The sequence below is a fragment of the Cyprinodon variegatus genome, unplaced genomic scaffold (genome assembly GCF_000732505.1).
Source record: "Cyprinodon variegatus isolate N-32 unplaced genomic scaffold, C_variegatus-1.0 Scaffold75, whole genome shotgun sequence".
NCBI classification, from domain to species: domain Eukaryota; kingdom Metazoa; phylum Chordata; class Actinopteri; order Cyprinodontiformes; family Cyprinodontidae; genus Cyprinodon; species Cyprinodon variegatus.
In genome coordinates, this window is record NW_015150528.1 from 332452 (window position 1) to 351176 (window position 18725).

Genomic DNA, 18725 nt, shown 5'->3' on the forward strand with positions numbered 1-18725 from the left:
TCCCAGAGGTTTTGTCGTCTGGGGCTTAAATATCTTTTTTTGGTCTTACAAGGCAAACATGTTCTGGTTGAAGGATTGGGCATAGAGTGGCTCTACAGCCTTAATGAGAAATCAAACTTTCATTGTTGGCCGGTGGAGTAGAGCTTGGACCTTACCCTGGGGGTTCATCAGCAAGCAGGGTCAGGTTATTCCTTTTGGGACCCGGCCGGGTGCAAGGAACAAGTGGTGAGGCCACCCCCTAGTGGCCCCACCACTGGCAGAGGGCAACCATGAAAGACCGTGATGAGGGTCTGCTTAGACCAGGGCGCAAAGAGGATGCAGTAGACTAAGGCAAAGGCCTGGTCCCCACACACTACTGACCCTAGTGGACATGGAATTGTATTCTAACTGGAATCAGAACCTGGGTTTGTGCAATAGGTTGAGCAATCCTGACTAAAAATATTCAGGCTCACCACCAGGGACAGCCTGGGCTCTGGAGCCAAATTCTTCTACTCTGGAGAGGCCTGCAGGAAAAGATATCCCAATAGTCTTTTAAACTTTTATTAGTGTTTGGTTTGCTGTTTTAACAACACATGCTGCTGCATGACTGCACCATGCGCAGTGCAGTAGAGTGTATGCTGTTTTAAAGAAGAATGTAAAAAGAGCCTCTGTGCCATCTAGTGGTAAAAAGCAATATCACACATTTAAGACATACCTGTTCAGTGCATCCTCATTTGCTGTGGTCGTTTTCCTGAACAACAAACACTAATACTATCACAAATCAAAAGCAGAGCAACTCACTTTGATCAAGATTTTAATTATGCATTTATTTAAACGTACAAAAATATCCAGTTTAACAGAATGGACAAATAAATTAAACGATTAAATGATAGCAGAATTCAGCAAGTATTCCTCAACCATGAAACAACACAAGTAAATGTGATATTTTTGTGGATATTTTTTTCTATCAAAAGGATGGATGACAGACCTGAATATTAGTCCCAAACCTTAGAGAGACTAAGAGCAAAACCAAACAATACTGCTTGAACAAATGTATTTTATTGCAAGGCTTTGAAAGATTGCATCTAATTATGAGGCCACTTTCTGGGATTCCTCCACAGAAGTAATTTGTTCCCAGAGTTAAAGATTGTCATGCAAGGTTGTATTAGATATGAAAAAAAAGTCTGAAAAATGCTGAGCTGAAATACCAGAGTGAAACTTCACAGTCAAGTAACCTTAGAAAGATTTGATGTGCAAAGTATTTAATCCGAATGCAAAAAGGCACTTAGTCAAATTAGAATGAGAGGACTTATTCCCACAATTAATGCTGGGATCAGAAATTGGACTTTAAAGGAAAAGAGCTTTGCATCATAAATGTGGGTGCAGGTAAAAAATGGCTCCTAAATCCTCCAGTCGTTTTAAGGCTTTGGCTTCAATATTAACATCATGGTAGGAATTCTGCAACGCACACAGAAAATCACATTAGTTCAGAGAGAGAGAGAGAGAGAGAGGGGCACAGAAGACCTTTAAAAAACCTTGACAATCGCCCACCTTCATGGATTTCATAGTGTCGTATCCATAGTAGTGGATGGGCTGTCGCACATTCTGTGAAGTGGGATACCCAAAACCAGCGATGTGAACAATGTCACAGTAGTTGAGTGCAACAAAGACAGCAAGGATGCCCGTGGTGGGGTGCACGGAAATCTGTAGCAAAGGGGGGAGGGAGGGAAAGACATAGCTGATGAAAAACAGTCACTGAAAAAGATCCTACATGTTTGTATGATTTTTTTTTATAAACGTGATTCTAAGAAGCAGTATTCAGGAAAGAAGATTTTTTTTTCTTTTTTAAAAACATCTTCAGCAAAGGTCAAATTGCCTTAAAAGCCTTCCTTCTCATGTGTCTTTATTTCAAGCATGATTTGAGTACTTACTCCTACAGACCACTAGATGGTAGCAGAGAGACGTCAAGACTTATTGCTTTTGTAGTAGGCTACATTTTCTTTTTTTCATGTTTATCAGCAACAGCTTTTAAATGCAAAAATATTGTTTATTATGTATCAGTAGCTGAACAGTCTAACTGATTCTAGTTCAGATTATACACATTACCACATGCAGAACTTAACACATGACTGTCACACATTACAACACAGAAACAACATGCTTATTAAACCACCCAGTTGGGTGTTTTCTGCTTAACTGCTGGGAGGATTTTGGACAGAATGCTGACTGTTTCAACATAGCAGGATGTGTTTACTCTACTTAAAAATAAATGATTCAATATGCAAACCAAAGACCGGTCTAAAGAAATTCACTTTCTGGTAGAAACAACTGAGGCTGAAGCTTAACCTCATTAAATGTTTTATAGTGGTAATTTAGACAAACATAAAGGTTAACAACCCTTACATTTTTCACATAGCTAACGAAATGTCAGTGAGTTTTTGCAACATTTTATCTGACAAAGCAGAAGAGAGGAGAGCTAAACTGTGAAGTAGAAGGAAAAAGATTAATAAGTTATTATATATGTTATGTATGTCATTGGTTAATTTAATAAAACCTAGGGCAACAGATAGCCTTCAGTTTAACTGTGTAGTTTAAAAAGACAAATTCAGCTGCACTATTGGAAGTATTATCGAGACCAAGCAGCATAGAAGAGAGTTGAAAGAGAAATATGTGGAGGAGGTTAAGGCAGGGTTAAGTTATAAAAAAATAAAAAAAAAACTTTCCAATATTTACAAATCTCCTAAAACACTTTTCAGTTTAATCATCTGAGAATGGAGAAAGCGTGGCACAACTGCAAAATCCATAAAAACATAACCTAAAATGACCAACCGGACAAGGAGAGCATTAAATAGAGATCCACAGATCAGGGATCAACTGTCAAACTGGGAAAAAAAACAAAAAACACTACACATCTAAGTGAACACACCATCTACACTAAGAAATATGCTGGCGTTCAGACAGAAATGGAGATATCATCTTAGCTTGTTTTTTGTAAGCTGAAACGTTTTTATTTTTCTGCATATCCTTTTAAATATTTTGAATTTTTTTTCTAGTCCTAAAATGGGCAGGTAACTATACTTTTTTGGCCTTAGTTTATTTTTTTTATTACTTTTGTTTTTCAATGCAGCAACAAAAAAAAAAAAAAACAAACAAAAAAAAGCTTAAAATTGCTCAAAAGATAAATATTGTATTTTAGTCAGTCTGGTTAATCATACATTGCCTTGGTAAACTGAGTTGTATGGGTTTATGTTTATATTTAAGATGAAGCATGATCCCCGACTGGCGGGAGGGTTGGTACAGACAAGACAACATAATGAAAGTAACTGGCTGAGGAGATAAGTGGATGTCAGGGCAGGGCAGCCTTATCTAAGATTAGCTTACTGCCGCCTCCAGCATGGAACCATTTCACTCCCAATGGGCAGCAAAAAAAAATATAAACATGTTGCCGTAAACAAGCTAAATTAAGTAATCTTTAACCTTATTGTTTCTTAAAGATCTGCAGTAGATAGGAATGAAGAATTATTGCAATGTTTATCATACAGATAGTTCTGGGTTTAATGTTGCAATACTGTTTGCCCAAAGGCAGCAGATCCCGAGCTTCAGAGATAAGGGGGGCGAGGAGCATCTGTCAATGTTCAGTCCAGTTCCTGCAGAGGCTTTAAAACAGATCCTGGGTAGGAGGGACTCTCAAATATCAGATCGCTAACGACCCTCTGCAGTTACTGCTGTTAAACGGCAGCTGTGTACAAGTGATTTAGACTTGATAAACCCAATTTTGAATCCAAATTACCCCTGATGTTGGCAGCACTTTTTCCACTTGTTACTTTTCAGCAACTTTTATATTCTTTTAAAGGCAAACCCATAGACAGAAAAAAATTTCTAGCTGCATGTCCTTTTAGTTATAATTTCTAACATTTTCTAATCTGCACACCGGACAGAATGACAAACAAAAGTTTGGCCGAAAAATGTTGTATATTTTGAATGAGGAATCCTGCAGCTCTTTTATATAAATAAATATTTTTTTATGTAAAATGGGCATCCGATTAAACTACTTCAAAATGAACCACCTACTAGCTCCAGAAAAGCTTCAAGATTTTTCTGTTCATTGTTGTGGTGCTGCAAAGATCAACCATCTAAACTGGGATGAACCACAAATTGGGGAAAAAATAAAGGACTTACAGAAGTAAAGAGCTAAACATTATGTTGAGAAAATAAATAAAGAGAGAAGCTAAAATGCACTCCACAGCAGTGGAAAGAAGTGTCGCAATCACAATAAATGTAAGAGACACTAAAACTGCAGAACGACAACAATAACGAAAAACTATGACCACATTGTTGAGCAATCCACTAAGTTAACCATTTTATCTCAGTTTTAACCCTTAAAAATAAAGATTGTTGGACTCAAGACCATGCTTCCCAGTCTAAACTTACCCCAGTCTCTAAAGAATACATGAATCAAAACATGTCTGCTTAAGGGGGTGTTTATTTTAAACTTTCATGCAAGATGAAAAAAAGGCCCTAAAAAAAAGGGAGCAGCAGCAGCATTGCCCTGAAGGACTACATTTTATTGGAGGATTCTATCTCATTTGAAACAACAAAAACTGCAAAGTCTTAAATAGGAAAAGGGGAAAGATGCCAGCAGCAAACCTACTGTATGGTCACTTTAACTTTGTGGGAAATTCAACAATAAATATCCATGGAATGGTTTCTGTTTCAAAATAAGAGTTTTGTTTCGCACAAAATGTTGATGAAGAAACATTTTTGATAACCCACTACACCAGGGTTCCTACAGCATAAGGCAAGTTAAATTCAAGACTTTTTAATGCCACTTGAAATAAATATTTAAGACCAAATTTACAAGAAACACAAGAAGAAACCCGCTTGTGACAACTTAACCCAAAGGTTTATTTTAACATAAACCACTGCACTAATGTTTCAAATTTTGAAAAGCTTCCCATACAGGAAGAAAGCTAAAAACACACAAATGACAGATGTATTTTAACAATTATTTAACTGAATTCACAAACTTTGTTTTAAATGTCCCGGCCGCAACAACACTTTTATTGGTTCTGCTATCGGGACCAAACCAATATTGGCGAGTCGTTATAAAAAAAAAAAAAAAAAGTCAATTTTAACGTTTTATTTAGATTACAAAAATAAATCGTAATAAAATAATCCTATTTATGATGTTTTGAAAATTAAGACCTACAAAAGACTGATTTAAGACATTGTAATACCAATTAAGGCCTTAGTTTTATTTTGAAGAATTCAATGCATTTTAAGACTTTTTAAGGACATGCGGGAACCCTGTACACAATGGTTATTTTATTTTAAACTCTTAGTTTGAGTATTCTCTATGTGGTCCTGAATTTGTCTGCATTATTTAGCCTTTTTTTTATCTGAAGGGAGATTTTACCTTTTTTTCAGCTTTAAAAATCTTCTTTCCATTAAAACCTATGTTAGGAGTATTTTCAAAACCAGGAACAAAAAAGCATGCAACACAAAAATAAAAACAAATACTCAAACATCACAAGCCTAAAAAAACACTTGTCTCTTTATCATGAAGAAAGTTAACTGTATCCTAAGGAAAACATGGACGCCAGTGGAAGGATCAGGAAAATAACAATGTGTAAGTTACAGCAAAACTTTCTTCCGTCTGTTAATCAACAGCCTTCGGAGTACCCCCTAATGGGTCATTGCCCTCACGGTCGCCTGGAGGGGATAAGCAGCACTCTGAGAGCAAAAGGTCCTCCATGACGAGAAATAACCAGTGCAGCCAGATCCGGATGGGTCAAACAGAACATGCACAGAAAGTGCAAAGCCGTTCTGCTGAAACACTTTTAGAGCTCATCTTTAACTTATACTTCCTGTCCAAATTGCTTTCTCTACAGCATGTGCAGAGCTCATGTTGGGTCAGCCCGCTCCGCCGACTGCCTCTAGGATTCCTTTCTTTCCACTCCTCTCTTTTCTCATGCTCCGACAGGTTGCATTTCTAATGAATGCAAAAAATAATCCCGCCCCCTCGCCGTCCCAAAATAAAGGGAATATGCAGAATAAAAATAATAGATTTAATTCCAAACATGTGTAATGGTATCAGGCCTTAAAACACAGAATTGTTACTGAAAACAGCAGTTGGCCCTTTTAACTTTACGCAGTATGTTTCCATTTAAGTTTGTTTTGTTTTAGCCGATCGAATCATCTTGCACATAAATACGGTTACGTTTCACCCAAAACAATACATAGTTTTGTAAAGAAGGAAAATTACCTCTACAAATGCAAGCATCTGGTTGAAATTTATACAAAACTTTGGCTTTTAAACCCATTTAGCCAGGGGCTGCTGTGTGGCTCCAAACGCAATAGGCACTAATTGAAAGCAGAAGCTAATCTTCATGTTTTACTGAAATCATAATTACAAAACCTGTAAAAACTTTTAAAATATAAAAAGCTGAATTTCAAGTTACATGTTTTTAATGATCATATTACAGAAACTTTCAAGACAAATAGCTGAAAGGAACTGCAGCTAATCTGTGGTTCATCCATCCGACCTTCTTAACATTCATGTGGGAAACTGTGATGAGCAGGAGGGAAACTAAATAACAAGGACAAGAAACAAAGAGAGAGAAGTTCCTGTGGGAAAACTGGAGTTAAGGTTACAGCTGAGCAAGAACTCCCACATGACTGAGCTCTCAAGATTTAACCACCTGACTGTTATCAGAGTTACAACTGAGCTTTTGAAAAGAGGCTTTAAAAATGCTTCCCCCTCTGTTTGGAATAAAGTCCAGAAAGACTCAAAGACAATAGAGCTGCTGTCTTGAATTCAATGCAAACTTAAAACACTGGGAAAAAGACATTTTATCTGCTTCCTATTGTTTTAAATTCATTACCTTGAACTTGGTTTCCAGAAGGGATGTGGAACAAAAATCGATTTGGCAATATATCGTGACTTTCGGCTGCTCGATATAATGTTTATTAGTTTAATATTGATTTAAAAAAATAAAAACCTGTTTCAAAACTAATGCTAATCCACTGGCTGCCACTCAAGATTCCTTACAGTCCACTTTTACTAATGCTTTGGAGGCGTCAGGAGGTCATTATGTTGCATACAGGTGTCAATTATGAATGCACAAACACTGTATTTTATATTAATAATACCTTAAGTACTTTTATTTAAGGTTCTTGTTCTAAACACATTGTTTCCATAACAATAGTATGATATTTTTTTGTATTTAGATCAAAGTAATTCCTCACCCGTTTCCCCTTTTGTGATCTAATCTTGAGAAGTTTATCTGCCGTCTTTTGCAGAAAATGAGGGTCCAGCACTCGGATTTTACTGACATCGCCCAACCAGAATTGAGGTGGAGGCCTCCAGAAGCCTCTCCTGACCTTTAAGGCAGAAAGAGACAAAGAGGGAGAGAGAAGGTGTTATGAAGGTGAAAGCAATAGAGATGCTTTAGCAAAGGACATCTCTCCACTTGGTAAAAGCATTTGATTTAGGCAAGCTGAGCTTGAGTGGAAGCTCTGTATCCCTCATGTCTGCATGGCACTGAATCAACGTGCAAATTAGCAGGTAATGACCCTTCAACTACTAGTGGTAAGAGCCCGGAGATGCCAGGAGCAACAGAGTGAAGGATGTTTGCAATGGAAAAAGCATTTAACTCTGAACAGCAGTTGCTTTGCCCAAGTTTACCCTACTAAGTACTTGTTCCGAATATGGATGACTGACATTAGCTAGAAAGGAAACCTAAACAGAATGTGTTTGATTGAGACAGAGGAGAAACACAGAGCTTAGATGTGAGTGTGGGAGTGTGTTCCTGCTCACACACACGCCCCTTACCCTCTTCTCATTATAGATGATCTCTTTTAGCCAGCGCAGGTCTTGCTGTTTAAAAGGCACCAGAACCATGAGTGTGTCTGGGTCATTGTGCAGTGTTGGGTTGTAGGAGGCGGACTCTGGGTAAAAGAACCTCATGGTGGTCTTGTTCCCCACATCCTCCTCATAGCCCCTTACCGGAGCATCATTTAACCTAAAACATGAAAATAAATAAGAAGCATTCAGATCAAACACTAGAATCAGAAACTTTCTCCTAAATCAGGCCTGTTTTGTGTTCTTTTTTTAATGGTTTTATTTTTACTACTATTCTATCTGTTTTCATAACTTAATGCCCCATTTACACTACTCTAAAACCGATCCATGCAGAGTTTGGACCGAGCTTGGATCAGTTAACAGTGCTGAGGTTGGTTCTCACGACCATTTACGCATCCCGATAGCACGGTTCCTCGCCTCCTATTGGCGGTCCAAGATACTACAGCTTTCAAGGCAGGAATTAACCAAACAAAAATGGCCATGCTCATAACATTCAGGAACTTATCTGCCTGGATAGCGTCCTCCGTCCAAATTTAAATGAGAGCCTCGGTCGCACTGCACTCTTTTGATGCCATTTATTGTTAATAGGCTGAGAAGAAGAATGAGTCAGCTGATTGTAAATAGGAGATGACACAGTCTGCTCATGTGCTCTTCGTTATCAGAGACCCGAGCCAAAACTGAACAGTGCAGAGCCCTGCTGAACTAGTACCAGTTTAGCTCGGTTCATTTGTGTCTGGCATGTTCCAGTTAGAGTTGTGTTGTATTTACACTCAACAGTTATTTTGGTTACCGCATTCAGACCGTTCTTGTCATAGTTTCAAAATTGAAGTGTAAATGGGGCTTTACTCTTGACATTAAATGTACTGTACTGCTACTTTAAAGTCCAAATTAATCCAAATTTAAAAACTCTTAACACTAGAATTACCAGGATTTGAAGTTTCTCCCTCCCTCTACCAGAATTATTTGTCCCACCAACTCCCTTCTGCATACTACCGCCCCCTTCTGCTTGTAGCCACCCCTTACTGATTGCTGCTGTCTCCCCCAACACAAAATCAGACTTGCATCTCCACCGCACAACTCCTTTTTCTCATGTAACTGTCACATTTACAACCTTGAGATCTAAGTTTCAGCTTAAGCTCAGCTCAAGGTAGGAAATGCACGTTGCTGCTGGAATAAAGGAGGCGCACCAAACATTTGCACATACAGTGAAACCAGCGTATGCCTGACGTACGAAAAATCTGCCAACATTGCTGGCACACATTGGATTGTATCAGTTTTGTATAAGTTATGAGCATGCTGAAGTACGCTTAAGCATGCTGGCAAACGTTGACATGCGTCGACATGTCAGTGTATGCCATACATGGGCCATAAGTTACAGGTAAGTTATCTGATCGTTGATATAAGTTGAGTGTACATTACTCATAAGACATGGTGTCCAGCTTATCCAAAACTGTGCATAACTTATGCGTAACTTATCAAGAACTTATCTCCCAGGCATATCAACGTATTGGACATTTTCCAGACGACCACTGAACGTGTTTCTAACTTACAGCTACTGCATAATGGCGTACTGGCAAAGTTTTGGTATTAAAGCGGGTTCACAGGAGGAAACCGTCAATTCTCCTTCAGACTTATAGGGTGAGCAAGAAGGTGAGTGTGATGGATCCTCCCTGCGTTCACGCCCACGACCACATCCATCAAACTTCCTAGTAGACATGATGCTGAATCTGCCGTGACTGCAAACCTTCTTTCTTTCTTTTTTTTTTTAATCTTTTTTTTTGGGAGGGGGGGTAAACAGCAGCTAGGTTAATACAGTGATCAAATAAATCTTTTTAGGGAGACAGGGCACCTCCAATTGCTGCTTCTCAGGGTAGCAGCTTTACCTGATGCTTTGTAATGGTCAAGGGCATTGCGCTGCCGTGCATTATGTATACGTTAGGCTGTCGTTGGACATAACTTCTGGACTCATTATGAATACGCTTTGTATTAGCCCAAAAATAGAAAAAATACATAGAAACCTTAGTGTATGCCAGCATTTTAGAAGATTATGGGACGTCGGACATACGCTGTCTAAATCGGTGTGACAGGGCCCTAAATAAAACGCTTCAATCCTGCTGTTCGTTGGTAGTTCAGTATTCATATTGCTGCTCACCTGCCAATCAGAGCTGCTTGGACAGTGCAAGACATCATCATAGTAAAACTCATCCTCTCTACTTTGAAAACTCTGTCTGGATTCTAAACTCGCCCATAAATACATTCTGTAATTCACAACCCCTGTCAAATGTGACTTTTTAACCAATTTATTCACTCAAAGTTGTATTCAGATATTTTATATACTATATTCAGTCCATTGTATAAAAAGATAAATATAGTAAAAAGAAAAGCAGCAAAGCAACCTGAAAAACACTGGATTTTTACCGTTATTGCAGTAGTAAGAAAACTAAACAGATAGGTGGATAGATAGAAAAAATTCTCCTGATAAATGTTAAACTGTGCATAAGCTTCAGAAAACACAAAAACAAATGGTTGGAATAAAACCCTCACAAATAAGTTATTAAATAAATAAACAAAATACTATATCAACATATATAGTTCTGCCCTTCTGTTGGTTATTTAAAGCGTTCTGCAAAGAGAAAGAGATTTAAAAAAAAAAAAAAAGCAATGCATCAGTATAGACAGAGATAAATCAACCCCGCAGAATGCCATTTCTTTCTACAGATCAGTTATCAGCTGATTGTGCCGATGACAGATATGGCAAATCTGATCACGTAGTTACATTTAATTACAAATATATTATTTATTTCGTCCTATCACGTAACACACTCGTCAACAGAAAGGTAATATTTAGCAATGAGACTGTTTTTACCGCTAATGTAGGCATTTACATGACCAAGGGATTGAGATTTGCAGCGGATTAAAGCTTAGCTCGCTTTAGCAGAATTCTCGTACAGTCTTACAAACCATCTGGGGCTGGTCTGCTGGGTGATGCATTCATGGACGAAGTTAAATGAGAAAGGTCACTTTAACTAGGCTATTGTTGTCGCAATTTAGTAGTTCTAGTGTTAATAAAACATAAGCTAATCTGCTGACAACTTTCTTCATAACGTTTGCATGTTTTTGCTGTGTATGCTTTTCATAGAGTACTATGAATTTACCCAAATGTCAAAACAGAGCGAAGTTAGTTGGATTCATGGTCCAATAGTTCTTAACTATAAGTTCAAATACATAATTTTCAGTGTTGTCCTGTAATAGATCACACTGACATCCAGCTCAGGCTATATGACTTTCATGTCCAATGGCAGCCAGAGAAATGCACTTCAGGTCACTTTCTCATCACCCAGGGTCAACTTGTTTTGATGTATCAGTAACTTTTCAACAAAAATAGGGAAAAGAATTCCTCCCGCTTTCACTTCTACTTTTAAAAAGTGGTAGGGAGACTTCAGGGTTCAGTCTTTGGTTGTTATTACTCATGTGGTGTCAGTTGTCATCTTTAAGCTATAACCTTTATAGCAAGCTAGAGACGTTAATGGTAAAAGTGGTCAGAATGAAGTGGTCATCTAAAATCTGAAGCCAGGGTTTTAAAGGGGAAAAAAAGCTGATAAGTCTCCTGAAGCAGTGATTCCAAACATTTTAGCCTGGAACCCAAAAGGTAGAAATCAACGAAATTGGTGACACCCCGAAAAATACATATTCACTTAGTTACTTCACTCTATATGTGAAGTAACTAAGAGGAGTATTTTAATTATTTAACAATAATTTAAAAATGTTAAATAAAATTTACTTATGCAGGTTTTTGTATTTATATAATGGTACATTTAGTGATTTATTTGTCCATTTTACAATTTAATATCATATTTAATATTTGAATCGTTTTAGATAAACAAGCACATTTTACATCTACATATTTCATGGGAAAGTCCTATTTATGTAATGAATGATATATTTAGACACTCTTTACATCACAAGAATCACATTTCAAGTGTTGAAAAAATACTCTCTTGATCAACACTGCAGGAAGCCCCGCCAAATAGTAAAGTTCCTGTCTGAGTGTCAAGGCAAGTTGCATTGGGAAGGAGGTTGGCTTTTCAGTTATTGACATCAGCCTGTTTTTAGTGTACTCCTGTTTTTCTGGCTATGACTGGCTGGATGTTCTCTCTTCATCCTCTGAAATGGGAGCTACCACGGAGCTTGTCTGCCTGGCTGTGTGTTTCCTGGACGGAGCCACCTTTTACAGTTGCTTTTTGTATCTCTGCTTCTGTCTCCTTGAACCCCAGTCGGCCCCGGCAGATGTCCGCTCACACTGAGCCTGGTTCTGCTGGAGGTTTCTACCTGTTAAAAGGGATTTTTTCCACTGTCGCTAAATGGATGCTTAGTGTGAGGGAATGCATCCGAGTCAATAAGTCAAACAACTGGTTTTCCTCAGACAGAAAACTTTGAATCAACTTGACTGTATGATCTGGTTGAACTGTAAAGTGCCTTGAGATGACATGTGTTTTAAATTGGAGCTATAGAAATAAACTGAATTGAATTGTATTAAAAAAAGCAGAATCAAAAGGTGAAGATCTTAGCTAACGGACCCATGCAACAAAATGCATAAAAATAGGAAAAACATATTTAAGCTCAAATAAGCTAAACAAAGCCTCCTGCTTCAGGAAAAGCTGCTGCTTGTCTGCTGCAAATTTGTTTTATAGTATCTAAGGTAAGGGGATTTAATAAGAATCCCTTCCTACTGAGTACTCTTTAAAAGTTTGTTTTTCATTGTTCATTTTTTTGCAGTGGAGTGCAGCAAACACACAACAGAAACTAAAGAAGATCCAGAAAGTCACATCATGTAGTTAAAAAAAGTATAAATCTTATTACCTGAGACCACTTTGGGACCTACTTAGGAAAAGCTTGAAAGTACTTTGGGTTTTGTTCGATTTGTTACCTCTACCAACAGATCTTAGGATTGTGAAATCAACGTGGATTGGTATATAGTAAACTGTAAAGACTAATTCACACTTTTTTTCATGTTTTCTGTGACAAAAAAATGACTTTTTTTTAAACCTCAATAGGATGTGCTACGACTAGCCAACCACAAAATATGTCTACTGCCATGACAAGCAAGATTGTAAATGCACCACAAACAGTGAAACAAGTGACAAACACATGACAAATGCATGCAAACTCACAAAAATGGCAAAGGAATGCTGCAAAGGAAAGATTCTGCAATCATGGAAAAAATTACAGAAGTCATGATCAAAAAATCTGCAAATTCTAAATCAACTTAAACACCTCAAATCTGCTCGACGTAATCAAACTAGGGGAGTCAACCACCAGGTCATATCAGTAAAGACGTGACTGGGTGCCAATAAGAAAGGAAATAAAGAAGAGGTAAATGAATGTCTTTTTTCAAACAGGTGATTCTAATCTTTAAAAATTTTAAAGGATATATGTGTTTTTAAGGTGGAAAATAATCTGCAATTCTAAATGACATGGTGGTCAGCTCACATCCGTTTGGTTGAGGGACTTTGCAGCTTTTATGACTAATTTCAGGAGATTTATCTTTTGCTTTTTAGGGTTGTCTGTGCTTTCATCATTGATTTTTGCAAAAAAAAATTCTGTTGCAATTGGGTTTGTTTGTTTAAGCTTGCATAATCGTTGCAGTGTTTGCAGTATATTTATTTTTGCCTGACAGCCACAGTAAATGTCCTTTGTAAAACATGTTTCAAAAGCGAAAATGTCAAACTTTATAAACAGTAATGTCTTACCAACTTGACTGGGATTCCCTTTGGCAACCTTTTTTAGTTTGCACTTAGTTTTATAACTGTCTGTGTTTTCCTTAAAAATAACTACCGTATATCTGTTGGAAACATTCTTTTCTCAGGGAGATCTTAAATCAAGTCTGCACCAAAAACTGAACGCTGTGCCACAAACTTGACATTGTTTGTCTAAATGAGTGGTCTACACCTTTGAAGCTTCAATCTCAAAAGGATTTTACAAGGGACGGCTGTTTGTGTTTTCTTTTTTGTTTTTTTTACGTACAACCACCCATATGACGTTAAACTCTCAGGCATGCACTTTTCCATAACTGCAGTCCACTTGGCCAGGAAACCATTAGCTGCTTAGTAAGAGCGGGCTGGTAAGTGAAAAAAAATACCATGCGGACTGGCCAAAATCTGCATGTTAAATTTGAAATTATAAAGATTGTTCATTCCAAGGCTGTAAAGTTAGATTTTTTTAAAGGGGTTAACTAAAGCTTTTTTTCTTTATCTTGTATTTGGGCCTCCAGATTCTCAAAGAGGAGTTTGTCAGCATCAAAAACAGAAATATTTGGATACACTCAATCATTACTCTCCTGCCAGCTCCAACTGGATCCTTCTCTAATGAGCTGCAATAAAAATTTTATTCATTTTTGTATCTTAACTTTGGTGCAATATGTTCATCTGTTAAGAGGCCATAGTTACTACGGTAATGCAAATTGTTATACCTACACCCTTAATGTAATTTTTCACAAACCCTGAACATAAAGTACTGTTATTGAACTGGAATGGCTAAATAAATCTAAAAGCTAGGGATGCAGCAAAAAAAATTCCTGGCCGAAACCGAAGACGAAAAAATTAGGCAACCCAGGCCGAAAACCAGAAAGTCCAAAATAAGTAAGTATGTTAATATTAAAATCATAGCTGTTTTTGGCTACTGTAAGTTCTTAACACTATTATAAGAATCTGTATTTTTTTTACACTTAAGGCAGTTCAATGAATTTTAAATTTTCCAATAACAAAAGCACAAAAATATTTATTTACCGCTGAAATTGTTTTGTTATGCCCTTTACACTACCTCAGCAGTATCACTGGGAAACCTTTTGCCTTTTCAAACACGACTGCCACAGAAGGAGTGGGAATGTGTCAATTTATTTTTGGTCGTTGCAACCAAAAAAACAAAAATGCACTTTTCAGTCATTTTCAGCTGAAAGATTTTGGGGGCCGAATATTTGGTGCATCCCTACCAAACAAGTTTGAGTTAATCTCAATACTGCAGCATCTTCACAGGCCAGAACACATTTGCACTTTCAAATTTTGAAAAACGTATTGATTCTACAATGGAATGATAAGTTTTACAAGCCCCTTTCTAGTTAGAAAAAAATACTTTTAGAAGAAGAAGAAAAAAAAATTCTCTACTTACCTAATAACAACATCAAAGTTATTGATGATGCTTCCCAAGGACCTGTTTTTAATGACAAATCCATTGCCAATGACAACGCAGGTTCTGCACCCAAGGCTGTGGAGAAAAACATCACATTAAAACATCCCTTCTCTGGTTTTTAACTTTATGTTTTATATTTCCTTTAAAAACAAGCTATTTGCCTTTCTAAGAGAAAAATCATCCATGCACTAAAACATTGTTGTTATTTCTTGGTTATTATGAGGAATTGATTGTATTGCTAAAAACATATCACAGTTACAAACTGAACTGAACTGGACAATAATCTACATTATTGGATCTGACTGGTAAAATAAAATGACTAGATTGTATTAAATTAAATAACAGGATCAGGATATCAGATAAAAGTTAGAATTGGCTGCTTTGTTACTTACTTCTCAATGCTGGCTGGCACATGGTAGTTGGATGTTTTAACAAGAACTTGAAGTAACAGCAACTCTGGGAGAAAAGTAGAAGGTTTATACCATTAAAAAGTTATGAAATTCTAAACCTCAATTATGAAACGGCTTCTAAGCGTGTATGGACTTTTTTTTATTATCCAACCCTTATAATTTTACTTAAACTTCAATTACTAGACAGTTTCTGTCATAACAGCTTTAATTATTTCTCCCTTTCCTCAGATTTGTGAAGTACAGTACCTGAAGCACAGCTGCTCTCTACGGAGTTACCTTCAGTCTTCTTTAATAGTATTCTTTTAGAATGAAGGCAGTTTAGCTTAATCTTTTCTTAAAAATGTCAGTTTCCATCATTGTTTTACAGGTTGAACTGTGACCCATGAGATTTTATAGGTTGATGGTTTATAGGTTTTACTTTTATTGGTTGCTTTTGCTTTTGTTTGTTGGTTATTGTTTTACAACCTGAACCAGTTTTAAAACTTGCCATAAACTTGACCCCTTATCTTCACAGATCTCTAAAATACCCTTTTACCTGACTTAACTATTCTATTAAAGTCAAAGCTATTCTTTAGTATAATGGAAAATGACTCCTACCTTAAGCATGCAAGCAAAAGTCAAAATACGCTAAGCTTTAGCTTATGCCCTAAAGGAATAATACTCATTTAAAATGCATACAACATTAAAGATGTGTTCAAGTTATGTAATCATTTTGAGTGAGAAGATACCACAGGGCTAAAAATATTTAAGTAAAAATAGAAAAAAAATTTGCACATCTCTTGTGTTTACCCTCATCCGTTGATTGGTTTAGTGACATATGTGCACTTTGTGCATTGGGCAAGTGCTTTTTAAAACCATCCTAACACAAGCAAACCTGCACTGGTCCCCAATTAAATCTTGTCTTGCTAATGCTGCTCCATTCATGCATACTTCTTTATTCAAGGTGAATGTGTTGAATACTCTAAAACCAGCATGATAATGCCAACACTCCACTCATGATGCCGCCCGCCCATTACAAGTGAGTTCAAATTGCATTTCTTGGGTAAGATTTACTTGATAGATTTTTGGCTTTTGATCAAAAGGAAAGGGGAATGCTGGGAAAGTCGTAGGAGGGAAAAGAAGCTTAAAGTACTTTTGGTTTAAAGCAAGAGAGAGAAAATGGAAAAAAGAGAGAGCACATTCCTGGGCTGATGCTGTACCTGCAGCTAGGCAGCACTCCAAACTTTAAAAAAAAAAGATTTTTCGCCTATTTTCATAGTACTTTTTTTTTTTTTAAAAAGCTTAGAACCACTTATTTCTGAGTTGTTCCAGGACACAAACTATTCTGTAATCTCTAAAATGCTCAGTTAATAAAAAGCTTTGCAGTCTTTTTAAATGTATATTACAGTTTTTTTCTTTTCTTTTCATTTCTCTAATCTAAATACCTATGTAAATATCTATTAAAATTTCTATTTAACTATAATTTTAAAGAACACATGAAGATCTTCAAGAGCTAAAGAACTGTAGACTAGAGACTCACCAATCCAATACAATATTGGCTGTGATATTGATTAATTGAGTCATTTCTTTTTTTTTTTTTTTTTTTTTTTAGAAATATCATACACAGCAATGGTTACAGTGGTCTAGTTACTTAAATTCTATGTTTTCAAAGCTGGTTTCATCATTACATACAGCAGCTAGTGATTTTTTACATCTCTGCTTATATGTCACTTTTTTATCGATCTCTATACAAGCCTGATGCCTTCACTAACATGGCAATGTATACAGTTCAACTTTCAATAGTGGTATTGGATCAGTATCAGCTGATATACTCATCCAAGGTATTGCTATCTGATTGGTGCATCTCTACTATTGACCAAGATTTATTCTGTCTAGGCCACAACTGAAACCAGAGATCACAATACCTTTCATTTTTTAAATGTAAACCATCTTATTATTTTTCCGCAACATATAAAAACTCTTGTTTTTGATTTCTACCTTTGACCAGTTTAATACCACCATAAAGACATAATTCACATAGCAGATTTCACATAGGCAGCAGAAAAGTTGCCCTAGAGGCAAGCTTTATGTGTTAAAACACCTCAGCAGTTAAGTCCATCCAAAGCCCTTAAGGCAACATCTATCAGAGAAGTATTTAGGAGCATCATCATGGTGAAAAAGCTAAGGACCTGATGAGACAGACCCAAGAAAAGTAGGGCAGTGCAAAATCCACCTACCACTGCCTTTAATGCCATAAGGTAATGAAAGTGGAGAAAGATGCTCCCGCCAGAAGAAATCCTCCAGTTTCAGGAAAAGTTGTGTCTTTCTGCTGATGCTGCATAAAAAGTATAAAAGCAGACATTGTCAATAGAAAAACACTTTGGGTTCAGGACATTTATATAACAGTGTATGGGATATACTAAAAGGATGGTTAAGCATATAAAGATTTTTTACTCTTTCTTTTACCAGGAAAGAAATCCATTTATATTTAGAATTACTGTTACAAATGGTTTAAGATGTCCTGGCCGCAATGTAAAACAGCACAAAGTGCAAGGTGCAAACAAGGCATTACATACTCATATGTACAGATTTGTACATAACATCTAAATATAAACAGTTTTGCATTTCTTAAAACAGATGCAAAATGTTTTTATAAAGCAGATATTCAAAAAAGGTGCAAAATGATTTAACACCTTCTCTTTTATGTCTTCAAGACATGCCTGTAGTGTATGTAATGGGTTAGTGTCATCAGGATTTATTGACAGATATATCGCAGAGTATCATCTGCAGTTAATCCCATGCTGTGTAAATGTTCTACCAATTGGGAGCATATACAAAGTATACAGTATTTGCCTTAGCACTGATCCCTGTGGTATTCCAAAGGTAACCCCAGGATATAAGGAAGATGTATCATTAAGATTAGATTAGATTCAACTTTATTGTCATTACACATGTACTGTACAGGTACAAGGCAACGAAATGCAGTTTAGGTCTAACCAGAAGTGCAAAAGCAGCAAGTGCAGGATAAAAAATGGTTCCATAAATACAGGAAATGGGTATTTCTACTGAATGAGTATAGAGATGAATACTATTATAAATAATGAATATAATATATAGATCACTAGTGTGACTCGGGCATCTTTTTCGGATGCCCCCTGGACGCCTCCCTCGGGAGGTGTTCCAGGCACGTCCCACCGGGAGGAGGCCCAGGGGACGACCCAGGACACGCTGGAGAGACTATGGGCCGGATCTATCAAAGGTTTGCGTGTATAAAAACGGGAGCTATTTCACTGCGCACGCTAAAAAAT

General features: G+C 36.9%; 1 protein-coding gene across 1 annotated transcript in view; it reads right to left on the reverse strand.

The window, feature by feature from the left end:
* Positions 1 to 792: 792 nt before the first annotated feature.
* st3gal4 (ST3 beta-galactoside alpha-2,3-sialyltransferase 4) overlaps positions 793 to 18725 on the reverse strand; it is a 22128-nt gene continuing 4195 nt past the window's right edge. The window contains exons 3-9 of the mRNA XM_015372704.1: positions 17655 to 17752; positions 15421 to 15484; positions 15008 to 15103; positions 7814 to 8003; positions 7228 to 7362; positions 1531 to 1683; positions 793 to 1437 (exon numbers count right to left, since the gene is read on the reverse strand). Coding sequence (XP_015228190.1) covers positions 1348 to 1437; positions 1531 to 1683; positions 7228 to 7362; positions 7814 to 8003; positions 15008 to 15103; positions 15421 to 15484; positions 17655 to 17752 — 826 coding nt within the window. The 3' untranslated portion in view covers positions 793 to 1347. The remainder of the gene's footprint in view (positions 1438 to 1530; positions 1684 to 7227; positions 7363 to 7813; positions 8004 to 15007; positions 15104 to 15420; positions 15485 to 17654; positions 17753 to 18725) is intronic.